The sequence below is a fragment of the Nycticebus coucang genome, chromosome 22, assembly GCF_027406575.1.
Source record: "Nycticebus coucang isolate mNycCou1 chromosome 22, mNycCou1.pri, whole genome shotgun sequence".
Classification (NCBI taxonomy): Eukaryota; Metazoa; Chordata; class Mammalia; order Primates; family Lorisidae; genus Nycticebus; species Nycticebus coucang.
This window is the reverse complement of record NC_069801.1, coordinates 31427339-31441389: the sequence shown is the minus strand read 5'-3', so window position 1 is coordinate 31441389 and position 14051 is coordinate 31427339. Positions and strand designations below refer to the sequence as shown.

Below are 14051 nucleotides of genomic sequence, written 5' to 3'. Positions count from 1 at the left end.
CTGTCTCAAAAAAAAAAAAAAAAAACAACAAAGAAAAACAACTTATAAGTCTTCAGAAGCAATCAACTCTTAGATGCCAATTACATAAAATTCTTTTACTTTTGTTTTTCTTTTTTGGATTATCTTCATTTTTCTTTTTTTTAATTGTCTGGGTTTTTTTTGTTTGTTTTGTTTTTGTTTTTGTTTGTAGAGACAGAGTCTCACTGAACCGCCCTCGGGTAGAGTGCCGTGGCGTCACACGGCTCACAGCAACCTCTAACTCTTGGGCTTACGCGATTCTCTTGCCTCAGCCTCCCAAGCAGCTGGGACTACAGGCGCCCGCCACAATGCCCGGCTATTTTTTTGTTGCAGTTTGGCCGGGGCTGGGTTTGAACCCGCCACCCTCAGCATATGGGGCCGGCGCCCTACTCACAGAGCCACAGGCGCCGCCCTTTTGTTTTGTTTTTATCGTTGGGGATTCATTGAGAGTACAAGAAACCAGGTTACACTGATTGCATTTGTTAGGTAAAGTCCCTCGTATAATTGTGTCTTGCCCCCAAAAGGTGTGGCACACACCAAGACCCCCACTCCCTTCCCTCCTTTCCCTCTCTCTGCTCTTCATTCTTGATTGTCTTTTTTTTTTTTAATTTTGCTTTCAGTTGGCTTTCAATCTTCTTACTTTGAAGTGTTTTTTCTTTTTTCTTTCTTTCTTTACTCATTTTATTGACACAGAGTCTCACTTTGTGGCCTTCAGTAGAGTACCGTAATATAGCTCACAGCAACCTCCACCTCCTAGGCTTAAGCGATTCTCTTGCCTCAGCTTCCCAAGTAGCTGGGACTACAGGCGCCTGTCAGAACACCTGGCTTTTTTTTTGGTAGAGACGGGGTCTTACTCTGGCTCATGCTGGTCTCCAACCTCTGAGCTCAGGGCAATCCACCCATCTCCGCCTCCCAGGATGCTAAGATTACAGGTATGAGCCACCATGCCTGGCCTGATTGTCTTTTTCTTAATGGAATTTTTTTTTTGAGACAGAGTTTCACTATGTCACCTTCCGTAGAGTGCTGTGGCATCACAGCTCACAGCAACCTCCAACTCTTGGGCTTAAGCAATTCTCTTGCTTCAGCCTTCCACCTCCCTTCAGGACTACAGGTGCCTGCTACAACACCCAGCTATTTTTGGTTGTAGTTATTGTTGTTTGGTGTGCCCAGGCTGGATTCAAACCCGCCAGCTTCAGTGTACATGGCTGGTGCCCTAACGTTGAGCTACAAGCTCTTGGAATTATTTTTAAATTACAGATGCATTCTTAAGCCACGCCCCTTTAAGGGCAAGTGTAGTTAAATTGTAGGTGGTTACTTAGTGGATGCTGTGAAGCTTAGGCTGTTTTTATTACCCCATAGGCTTCTGAAAGGGCTCTGATTTTTATTCAGTCATATATATTTATTTTTGTGATGTTTCTGCTAGGATTTATTTTAATATTAGATGAGACTTTAGACACAATGATGATTATAAAAGTGAAAATGCTGGGGGCAGCGCCTATAGCTCAGTGAGTAGGGTGCCGGCCCCATATACCGAGGGTGGCGGGTTCAAACCTGGCCTCGGCCAAACTGCAACAACAACAAATAGCCGGGCGTTGTGGTGGGCACCTATGGTCCCAGCTGCTCGGGAGGCTGAGGCAAGAGAATTGCCTAAGCCCAAGAACTAGAGGTTGCTATGAGCTGTGACACTACAGCACTCTACTGAGGGTGACAAAGTGAGACTCTGTCTAAAAGAAAAAAAAAAAACAAAGTGAAAAAGCTTTAAAGAATCTATTAAATAAAATATTTTGAGTTATAATAAAATACATTTGGGCAGTGCCTGTGGCTCAGTGGGTAGGGGATGGGCCTCATATACTGAGATTGGCGGGTTCAACCCTGGCCCCAGCCAAACTGCAACAAAAAAATAACCAGGTGTTGTGGTGGGTGCCTGTAGTCCCAGCTACTCGCGGCGCCTGTGGCTCAAGGGGTAGGGCGCTGGTCCCATATGCCGGAGGTGGCGGGTTCAAACCCAGCCCCGGCCAAAAACCAGCTACTCGGGAGGCTGAGGCAAGAGAATCACCTAAGCCTAGGAGTTGGAGGTTGCTGTGAGCTGTGTGACGCCACGACACTCTACCGAGGGCAATGAAGTAAAACTATCTCTACAAAAAGAAAAAAAAAGAAAATACATTCATTTGCATAAGTAATTATAGAATGCCTACTCTGCACACCATAAGAACCATAGCAGGGGTAAAGAGGCATGTGGACCCTACCCTGTAAGAGTTTACAATCTAGGAGAACAGATAGCAAATGTATACAGAGAGATAAAATAAGATTGGAAACGAGAAGTACCATGAAAGAAGCATATTAGGAAAATGCCTTAGGAGTTCTGAGGAGGGAAAGACCACTTCTAGCTTTAGTTATCAAGACAGTAAAAGAGAGAAGAGTAGATCTTAACTTGTAAGATAAGTTATTAGAGCAGAGCTGTTTTGACAGATTTTGTTCTAATGTTATATTTTAAGCCCTTACGTACTCAAGGGCCACCTTACCCACTCTTGATATTCCTAATATTCCACTGGCAGTAGGCTTTTCATATGGGCTCTCTCCGTCAATTAATTCATCAAAAGGCTTTCATTGTCAGGGCTCTCAACATGGGCCTTGCCTGTAAGACAGGAAACATTAACCCAGGGTTCAAGGTTCCTCTGATCCCAGATATGCCATGTCACTTTTTAAAGACGTTTTCTCGTTCCTATTTCTAAAACCAGTAGTATTGATCTGATCTTCATGTTCTGAATATTTGTTTTAGTTTGTATGTACAAGAGGTGTTAAAGATAAAGGTCTGTTAGTGAATGACTTCTGTTTCTCTTTGCTTAAACAACTTATTTAGGTGTGATCATGATGGCTGTGGAAAAGCATTTGCAGCAAGCCACCACCTTAAAACTCATGTCCGTACCCATACTGGTGAGTTCAGGCCAATTTTTATTCTTTATTTTAACCTTCATCAAGCCTGTAACTATCAGTGTTTTGGTGGAGACCTGTAGAGCTAGGTGGAGAGAGTGAGCCTAATCAGCTTAGCCTTCACCTATAATGTTTGAGTTTCTTTCAGAGGTGAAAAGATCTAAAGGTTGGACTCAAGAATCCAACCTTAGGAAATGAAAGGAATACAGAGATACTCTAAAAAAACAACTTGTAAGAAAACTAATCTTCACTTTATAAACTTCCCAGGATAGGTCATTCCTAGTTCTTTGCTTTGCATTAAATTTTGGGAAATAATTAAGATGTAATATATTTGACTTTTAATTACTGTTACCTAAACTCTCTTAATAATATTTACTTTCCTCTGTTAGGGAAAGATAGGTTTCTTAATCGAATCTTAATGACTTTATGGTAAATTAACACTACTTTGTTATTCCTGCAGGTGAAAGACCCTTCTTCTGTCCCAGTAATGGCTGTGAGAAAACTTTCAGCACTCAGTATAGTCTCAAAAGTCACATGAAAGGTCATGACAACAAAGGACACTCATACAATGCACTTCCACAACACAATGGATCAGAGGTATGTAGTGTTTCTGTTAGTTTTGTCTAGGCACCACAGAACATCAAGAATTGTTTGTGTACTGCAATAAAAAGTTAAAGTATCAAAAAAAAAAAGTTAAAGTATCTTCTCTGCGCGTCTGTGAGAAGGCAGAAATCAAGGATGAGATTTATGTCTTGACTTGCATATACAGCCACCTACTCCGCATCTCCACCCAGATACTGTCTATTCTTGTCAAACCGAACACGTCCAGACCTGTTAACTCCTGCAGTCTTCCCGGTCTTATTAAATGCCAATCTAGTTTCCTAGTGGCAGAGGCCAAAAATCTTGTGGTCATTCTTGACTCCTTTTTTTTCCTTATGTGCCAAGTCCACCAGCAAAATCTATCAGCTCTCCCTTGAGACTTCATCTACAATCTCATCACTTCTTCTGATTACTTTGTTCAATCCAGTATTATCTTTTTTTTTTTTTTTTTTAAGAGACAGAGTCTTATATTGTCGCCCTCGGTAGAGTGCTGTGACATCACAGCTCACAGCAACCTCCACAGCTCTTGGGCTTAGGTGATTCTCTTGCCTCAGCCTCCTAAGTAGCTGGGACTATAGGCGCCTGCCACAATGCCCGGCTATTTTTTTGTTGCAATTTGGCCAGGGCCGGGTTTGAACCCGCCACCCTTGGTATATGGGGCTGGTGCCCTATCCACTGAGCCACAAGAGCGCCCAATCCAGTATTATCTTTTTGCCTGTTTGTTGCAATAGTCTGCTATGTAGACCTCTCAGAACCTTTCCCCCTCTTTCCTCTATACTCTGGCTAATACATATAGTGTAGTTGTTCTAAAGCATAATACAGATGATGTCTGTCTTCTACTTGTAACTCTCCAGTAGCTTCTTGTATCACTTAAAGTAAAAGTTAAAATCACTGCTCGGGAGGCTGAGGCAAGAGAATCGCTTAAGCCCAGGAGTTGGAGGTTGCTGTGAGCTATGTGAGGCCACGGCACTCTACCGAGGGCCATAAAGTGAGACTCTGTCTCTACAAAAAAAAAAAAAAAAAAAGTAGGCGGTGCCTGTGGCTCAGTGAGTAGGGCGCCGGCCCCATATGCCGAGGGTGGCGGGTTCAAAACCAGCCCCGGCCAAACTGCAACAAAAAAAATAGCTAGGCGTTGTGGCGGGCGACTGTAGTCCCAGCTGCTCCGGAGGCTGAGGCAGGAGAATCGCATAAGCCCAAGAGTTAGAGGTTGCTGTGAGCTGTGTGACGCCACGGCACTCTACCCGAGGGCGGTACAGTGAGACTCTGTCTCTACAAAAAAAAAAAAAGAAAAAGAAGTAAAAGTTAAAATCTTTGTAATGGTCCACAAGGCCGTACACATGCTGGCCTGGTTACTCATGTGACCTCATCTACTCTTCCTCTTACTTCAGTCATGTTGTCCTCTTTGTGGCTCCTTGAATGGGGAAAGCCCACTTCTACCTCTGAGTCTTTGTGTTTCCTGTACCTTCCTCCTGGAACACTTTCTGTACATATGTGTACAGTCACACCCTCTTTCCTTCAGTCTCTGCTCAAATGCTACTTTTTTTTTTTTGACACAGAGTCTCACTTTGTCAACCTTGGTAGAGTACCATGATGTCACAGCTCACAGCAGCCTCAAACTCTTAGGCTTAAGTGATTCTCTTGCCTCAGCCTCCCAAGTAGCTGGGACTACAGGCGCCCGCCACAACACCCAGCTATTTTCAGAGACAGGGTCTCTCTCTAGCTCAGGCTGGTCTCAAACTTGTGAGCTTAGGCAACCCACCGGCCTCGGTCTTCCAGAGTGCTAGGATTTTAGGCATGAGCCACCGTGCCTGGCCTTCTCAAATGCTACTTATCTGAGACTATGTCCCTAACCATCTTGTAAGAGTGATTCATCCTCTTTCATTGGCATTCCTTATTCCCCTTATCTCCATAGCACTGATCATCCTCTTGCATATTGTATGTTTATTTGGTTTTTGGCCTCCTCTTTCTCCACTAAAATGTAAGCTCTGTGGGGGCAGGGACTTTGTTTTGTTCGTCATTGTATCCCTGGGCCTGGAACAGGCCTAATACATAGCAGATGCTCAATGAATATTTGTTGAATGCATGCACAAGTGGGAGCATCTGATCCAGGCGAGGTAAGCAAAGCTACCAACTAAAGTGTATTGTGACTAGCATTCTAGGAATCCAGAATTCAAAGTTAGTGTGGACAATGGAGTTTGAATAGTAAGTTCTCCGTACTACCTTGGATAAGGAACCCTTGGGTGTCCGTGTTGGAGATATAGTTGCATAATGGAAGAATCATTGACTTTTCAATCAAAAGCTCCTAGATTTGTCTTTTACTAATCAGTGTGTGTTTGGGTACACTTCATTCCCACGGTCTTAGCATCCGTTTTCTCAGATTAAAAAGTGAATAGTAAATGAGGTCATTTGAAATCACTGTGTAAATGTTGAGACCAATTATACAAATAATATTAATTTCATATTATTATAGCTTTTGTTACTCCAGAGTCTGAGTCAAGAAATAATTTTAAAACTATTAACGAACTTTAAGAAATGTAAAAGATTGGCCGGGTGTGGTGGCTCATGCCTATAATCCTAGCACTCTGGGAGGCCGAGACAGGTGGATTGCCAACCTGAGCCAGAGCAAGACCTTGTCTCTAAAAAAGATGAAATAATTTCTTAGCCCTTGTGTTGCATAGCTTATATATGAGTCATAACAAAAGTTTTGAGATGCCCAAAAATCAAGAAATGTAAAATCTGCATAGACAGAAGCAAATGAAGCCCTCCCAGCAATACCAATAAGCTGAGCAAGTTGAAACTTGCAGGAATGAATAAGAATGGATGCTGTCAGCTGTGTTTCTTGGAAGTGATATTACATGGTCTGTTTCAAAACTTTCTTAGTGCCCTACATTCCTGTCCAGGTAACACATCTGGATATTTGGAACCTCAGAGACTTTGTAATCAGGTATTTTATTGCCTGACAATGCTACTATAAATCTTGATTTTTGTTACTCAATTAGAATTTTTTCTTTTTCACAGGATACAAATCACTCACTTTGTTTGAGTGACTTGAGCCTTCTATCCACAGATTCTGAATTGCGAGAAAATTCTAATACAGTAAGTGTACCTGTTAATATAAGTGCTAAAAAATAGGTGCAAGAATTGAGGACTGCCTTTGGTGGGAAAACTGAGGCAGGCCAGTCTTTGAAGTCTTCTAGATTTAGTTGTGTTTAATTATTACCATTTGGGATTTTTTTTCTTTCCTTCTCCTGATAAGAGTTTTATTAGGAGAGGTTGTTCTCTTGATACTTAAGGCCTTTTGACCCAGGTCATTTGGTAACCTGAACCCAGAAAATATCATTCATTTATTCATTTAGCAAACATTTATTGATGATGTCATCAGGTACTATGCTGGTGCTGAGCTTATAGTGGTGGAAAAGTAAGTGTGGTTTGTACTTGAGGAGCTTAAAGTATAGCCAGAATTCTAGTTTCTGGACTTTCTCAAATCCTCTCTTTCTGACCTGGCTTAGTCTTTTCCCTTCTTTTAACTCACCTTATGGGAGTTTTGAAGGGACAGAGACTAACTTTGTCTCCCTTGGTAGAGTGCCATGGCATTATAGCTCACAGCAACCTCAAACTCTTGGGCTTAAGTGATTCTCTTGCCTCAGCCTCCCAAGTAGCAGGGACTACAGGTGCCCACCACAACACCCAGCTATTGTTAGAGACGAGGTCTTGCTCTTGCTTAGGCTGGTCTTGAATCTGTGACCTGAAGCAATCCATCTGCCTCGACCTCCCAGAGTGCTCAGGATACAGGCTATTGTGCCTGGCCTTGAAAAAGTGTTTCTCAAAATTCTAGGTTTTGAGGCTTCTTCTTATACCTGCTGAGTCAGTATGTCTGGGAATGGTGTCTGAAATTGCATTTTTATATAAGCACCCCAAGGCCTGGATTCTGCTTCAGGTAATGGCAAAGTTGCTCTTATGAGACCAGCTCTTCCCCCAGAAAACAACTATAAATGCTGGAAAAATTATAAACAACTATTCAAAGGCACTGGTGAGCAACCAATAGCAAGAAGAGCTATTAAGTAGGGCAGTGCCTATGGCTCAGTGAGTAGGGCACCAGCCCCATATACCAAGGGTGGCGGGTTCAAACCTGGCCCCTGCCAAACTGCAACAAAAAAATAGCATTGTGGCAGGTGCCTATAGTCCCAGCTACTCGGGAGGCTAAGGCAAGAGAATCGCCTAAGCTCAAGAGCTGGAGGTTGCTGTGAGCTGTGATGCCCAGCACTCTACCGGGGGTGACAGTGAGACTCTGTCTCTAAAAAAAAAAAAAAAATTTTTTTAAAAGTAAGAAGAGGTAAGTAACCTTAGAAGAAATTGCATGGAAGATAGTAAAGGCACTGGTAGGCTTGAAAAGTTAATGGCTTATTTCCCCGTGGGTATGCCCCAGTTGAGCAATCTCCAACTCCTGGGCTTAAGTGATTCCTTTGCCTCAGCCTCCCAAATAGCTGGGACTACAGGTGCCTGCCACAATGCCCGGCTATTTGTTTGTTTTTGTTTTTGCAGTTTTTGGCCAGGGCTGGGTTTGAACCCGCCACCTCTGGCATGGGGACAGCACCCTACTCCTTTGAGCCACAGGCACTGCCCAATGCCCAGCTATTTTTTGGTTGTAGTTTTCATTGTTGTTTGGCAGGCCCAGGCTGAATTCAAACCCACCAGCTCCAGTGCATGTGGCTGGTGCCTTAGCCGCTGAGCTACAGGCACTGAGCCTGATCCTTGAGCTTTGGATGTGAGGGTAGACACTAAGCAGTCTAGGTAAGGCTAAAGAACTGAACAAAGATTGTAGCTATTATTTGCTGCAAGGGAGTTTATGGAATGTTCACAGAAACAAACAAATGAACACTTTTCCACAAAGTGTTAAAGAATCCAGAGTCTCTACAGTTTATCATTTGTAATGTTCAGAACAATCCAAAATTAATATATGAAGAAACAGGAAAACATGATCCCTACTCAAGAGAAAAGGTTTGGAGACCAACTGTAAGATGACCCATGTAGATAACAGAATTAACAGACAAGGATTTTTCTCTTACTTGTTTTTATGGAACAAGGATTTTTAAGTAGCTATTCATATGTTCAAGGACATAAAGAATATACTTGAAATAATTGAATGAGTAGGAAATCTCAGCAGTGATATAGGAAACATAAAAAATGTACCAAATGGAAATCTAGAATTGAAAAATATATCTGAAATATCCCCAACAATAAAAAAAAAAAATTCTTAAAAAAAAAAAAAGAAAGAAAAATATATCTGAAATAAAAAATTCACTAGATGGGCTTAACAGCAGATTGGAAATGACAGAAGAAAGAATTAAATGGAAGATAGATCAATAAAAATGAACTAATCTGAAGAATAAAAAGATTAAGCATTAAAAGAAAACAAAAGAAAAAAGATTAAGCACTGCATATGATTTTTGTACATATTCATATTTCATAACTAATGATCTAAAATAAATTTCTATCCTGGGTACCCTAGATGCCTTTTGAGCCACCCATTCTAAGACTTCTGGGTATAATATCCCTTTAGTGTTTAACTATGTTACTGTATAAACTGTGGCCACTCTCTGGCCAGGTCTATAACATACAAATGAGGAGTTTTCTGGACCCGTAGGATCACCAGGTGAGATACCTTGATATAAGAATATTAAATAGTTGTTTTAAAAAGGGAAGTCTCTTCTAACATAGTTTATATCATCAAGAGAACAGAGCTCTTTTCCCTTGGAATTTAATTATATATTATGTTCCCAGTACCCAGCATTTATGCCAGATTTGGAAATAGTTCAATTTTAGTCTTGTAAGCTAAGGCTGTAATTTCTTGAAGCAATAGGATTAATTTTGCTTTGTTTTTTAAAAAAATTAGAACTCATAAAATCAAATGATAAATTTGTATGAGATAATAATTTTGTGAGTTTCCCAGCAGCCACGTATGTGTGCATGTCCTAGAAATGAACTCTCGATTTGCTCAGATCTTTTGTTAAAGGGGAGTTGAAGGGCTAGGGACTGGCCCACTGGGCCTTTTGGCTGCTCCGGGACCTCCGAGATCCACCCTGGTCCCAGATAGCTCCCAGTGTTTTTCCTGCTCTTTGCTCTTTCCTCCAGGCCTCAGAGACTCAGCCTGTTCCTGTCTCTTACTTTTGAGAGGTGTTGTAGGCTGACTCTGCCCCCCGGTTTTTGCTCTAAAGCCTGGCAATGGCTTCTGCATTTTCCTTTTTTTTTTTTCAATCTTAAAAAACTTTTTATTAAGGTACAATGTACATGCAGAAAAGTGTGTGTGTTATAAAGGTATAGCTTTGATGAATCATCACAATTCATACTCATGTGACCAGCAGCCAGATCAAGAAACGGTGTTGGCAGGGCGTGGTGGCTCATGCCTGTAATGCCAGCACTCTGGAGCCGAGGTGAGTGGATTGCTTGAGCTCAGGAGTTCAAGACCATCCTGAGTAAGAACAAAACCCCATCTCTACTAAACATAGAAAAAACTAGCCAGAGTTAGTGGCGATGCTTGTAGACCCAGCTATTTGGGAGACTGAGGTAAGAGGATTGCTCAAGCCTAAGAGTTTCAGGTTACTGTGAGCTATGACATCATGGTACTCTACCCAGGGCAACAGAGACTCTGTCTCAAAAAAAAAGAAAAGAAAAGAAAGGGAGGGAGAGAAGGAAGGAAGAAAAGAAAGAAAGAAAGAAAGTGTTCCAAATACCTTACAAGCATTCCTTATTCCCCAGATAGCCATTATCTGTCCCTAAGAATAAGCATGCTTCTGACTTCTAATAACTAAGATTAGTTTTTCCTGTTTTTCTACTTTTGTGATTGGAATCATATACTTGTTTGTGTCTGGCTTTTTTCTTGTAATATTATGTTTAAGAAATTAAGCCGGGTGGCACCTGTGGCTCAGTCGGTAAGGCGCCGGCCCCATATGCTGAGAGTGGTGGGTTCAAGCCCAGCCCCGACTGAACTGCAACCAAAAAATAGCTGGGCGTTGGGGCAGGCGCCTGTAGTCCTAGCTACTTGGGAGGCTGAGGCAAGAGAATCGCTTAAGCCCAGGAGTTGGACGTTGCTGTGAGCTGTGTGAGGCCACGGCACTCTACCGAGGGCCATAAAGTGAGACTCTGTCTCTACAAAAAAAAAAAAAAAGAAATTAAGCCATTATATTGTTGCATATAAATCATTCATCCTTATTGCTTAACATTATTACAGTAAGTGAACATACCACAGGTTGTTCTTTCTCCTGTTGGGCATTTGTTTTTGTTTTTGTTTTATTTTGAGACAGTGTGTCACTATGTCGCCCTTGGTAGAGTGCTGTGATGTCACAGCTCGCAGCAACCTCAAAGTCTTTAACTTAAGCTATTCTCTTGCCTGAGCCTCCCAAGTAGCTGGGCCTACAGGCGCCTCCCAAAATGCCCGCCTATTTTTTGTTGCAGTTGTCATTGTTTAGCTGGCCCAGGCCGGGTTCGTACCTGCCAGCCTTAGTGTATGTGGCTGGCACCCTAACCACTGTGCTATGGGTGCCGAGCCTGGGCATTTGGGTAGTTTCTAGTTTGGAACAATTGCAAGTAGCATTGCTGTGAACATTCTTTCTTTTCTTTTTTTTTTTTTTTTTTTTGAGACAGTGTCTCATTATGTCGCCTTGGTAGAGTGCTATGGCGTCACAGTTCACAGCAACCTCAAACTCTTGGGCTTAAGCAATTCTCTTGCCTCAGCCTCCCAAGTAGCTGAGACTGCAGGTGCCTGCCACAACTCCTGGCTATTTTTTAGTTGTAGTTGTCATTGTTGTTCGGAAGGCCCAGGCCAGATTCGAAGCCACCAGCCCCTGTGTATGTGGTTAGTACCCTAACCACTGAACAACAAGCGCTGAGCCAATATTCTTAAACATATATTTTGGAGGCACACAGGCATATTCATTTTTGTTTTGTTTTGTTTTTGTTTCTTTGTTTTGTTTTCTTTTGTTTTCTTTGTTGTTTGTGTTATTGAGGTATCATTGACAGATACAGCCCCTTCCTTTTTTCTTTTTCTTTTTTTTTTTGCTTTTTTCTTTTTGAGACAGAGTCTCATATTGTCACCTTCAGTAGAGTGCCATGGCATCATAGCTAACAGCAACCTCAAACTCTTGGGCACAAGTGATCCTCTTGCCTCACCCTCCCAAGTAGTGGGGACTACAGCTTCCCCCCACCCCCCCAATCCCTGGCTATTTTTAAAGATGAGGTCTTGTTCTTGCTCTTGCTGGGCTCAAACTACTGAACTCAAGCAATCCACCAGCCCTGGCCTCCCAGAGTGCTAAGATTTCAGGCATAAGCCACCACGCCCGGGCCCATTTCTTTTTAATAATGTTACTACTGATGACAATTTATAAATTGGTAGAGTAGGGTGGCGCCTGTGGCTCAGTCGGTAAGGCGCCGGCCCCATATACTGAGGGTGGCGGGTTCAAACCCGGCCCCGGCTGAACTGCAACCAAGAAATAGCTGGGCGTTGTGGCGGGCGCCTGTAGTCCCAGCTACTCAGGAGGCTGAGGCAAGAGAATCGCTTAAGCCCAGGAGTTGGAGGTTGCTATGAGCTGTGTGATGCCATGGCACTCTACCAAGGGCCATAAAGTGAGACTCTGTCTCTACAAAAAAAAAAAAAAAAAAATTGGTAGAGCAAAAATAATAAACATGAGGAAGTTGCAAAGTTTACAGGTGAGCGGTATTTGTTAGCCTTCTATTTTTCATACTGGTCTATACCTCTTTTATTGGGTTATAAAATAGTGGTTTACATTCAACATTTCAAAGACATCAACAGAATAGAAAATATCAAAGGATTGGGCGGCGCCTGTGGCTCAGTCGGTAAGGTGCCGGCCCCATATACCGAGGGTGGCGGGTTCAAACCTGGCCCCGGCTGAACTGCAACCAAAAAATAGCTGGGCGTTGTGGCGGGCGCCTGTAGTCCCAGCTACTTGGGAGGCTGAGGCAAGAGAATCGCTTAAGCCCAGGAGCTGGAAGTTGCTGTGAGCTGTGTGAGGCCACGGCACTCTACCGAGGGCCATAAAGTGAGACTCTGTCTCTACAAAAAAAAAAAAAAAAAAAAAAGAAAATATCAAAGGATATTGCACATAGTTAAAGGTAAGCGCTGTTGTACAGACTTTTAGTTATGCAAATGGATATGATTATAATATGAAGTATAAGTGTATAAAGTGTATTTCTTTGTGTCATAAAGAAAACCAAGGCCATACTATTGGCCTGTGAGTATTGATCCCTCTGGACCGGAAGCTGGAAGTTCCACATAGGTTTCTGGCTTCAGCTTCCATCCTACTGGCAATCAGAATCACTGAACTTCCCCACTCACTCTTCAACTGATAGAATCAAAATAGAATAATTGGCACTTCTTAGCTCCAGTGGGTATATGGGGCTGGCGCCTTACCGACTTCTTAGCTTCTTACCTCCAGGCTGGTAGACAAGAAAATGATCTTTCTGAGTTCTCTCTTCCAAAACAGAATTGTTCTAAAATGACCTTAAAAAACAAGTTGACACGGGGGCATAGTCTGGCCTGAAGATAGGTTTTAGTTTGGTGTAAACAGTGTGTTTAAATTATTTTCGGTTAGAGCTGACCCTTGAACAACATGGAGATTAGGGATATAAAAACCCTCCACATAGTCAAATACATATATAACTTTTGATTCTTCCAAAACTTAACTACTGATAGCCTGCTATTGACCAGAAGCCTTACTGATAACATAAAAGTTGATTAACACATATTTTGTATGTTATATGTGCTATATACATATTCTTAATGATAAGGTAAACTAGAGAAAAGAAAATGTCAAGAAAATCATAAGGAAGAGAAAATAAATTTGCTATTTATTAAGTGGATCATCATAAAGGTCTTCATCATCACCATCTTCCTGTTGAGTAGACTGAGGAAGAGAGGAGGTGGTCTGGCTGTCTCGGGAGTGGCTGAGGTGGAAGGAAGTCCACATAGATATGCTCCCATGCAGTTTAAAGCGGTGTTGCTTTTACTTACAAGTTGGTGGATTTCACATAAAAATCCAAGTTTCTTCCCTTCTTGAGCTCAGGAAGTGTCTGGGCTGCATAGCTGCATGGCAGCATCGAGCTGCAGCCCTTTAGATGACCGGGTGCATCCTCTCCCAGGTGCCACAGCCCTGTTCCCATCCCCTTGCTTCACTTACTTCTGTTGATACAGAATGCACAGGAGGTGGTAGCCTGGAGGTGGACTATCATACAAGAATTGTGGTTGTTCCCTTTCTCTCTCTCTCTCTTTTTTTTTTTCAAGAGACAGTCTCACTTTGTTACCCTCGGTAGAGTGCTATGGCTATCACAGCTCACAGCAACCTCCAGCTCTTGGGCTTAGGTGATTCTCTTGCCTCAGCCTCCCAAGTAGCTGGGACTACAGGTGCCACAATGCCCGGCTGTTTTTTTTGTTGTTGCAGTTTGGCCGGGGCTGGGTTCAAACCCACTACCCTCCATATATGGGGCCGGTG

General features: G+C 42.5%; 1 protein-coding gene across 1 annotated transcript in view; it reads left to right on the top strand.

Moving 5' to 3' along the window:
- MTF1 (metal regulatory transcription factor 1) overlaps positions 1–14051 on the top strand; it is a 61043-nt gene that overhangs the window by 30702 nt on the left and 16290 nt on the right. Inside the window, exons 5-7 of the mRNA XM_053577374.1 lie at positions 2879–2952; positions 3410–3546; positions 6568–6645. Of these exons, the coding sequence (XP_053433349.1) occupies positions 2879–2952; positions 3410–3546; positions 6568–6645 (289 nt within the window). The remainder of the gene's footprint in view (positions 1–2878; positions 2953–3409; positions 3547–6567; positions 6646–14051) is intronic.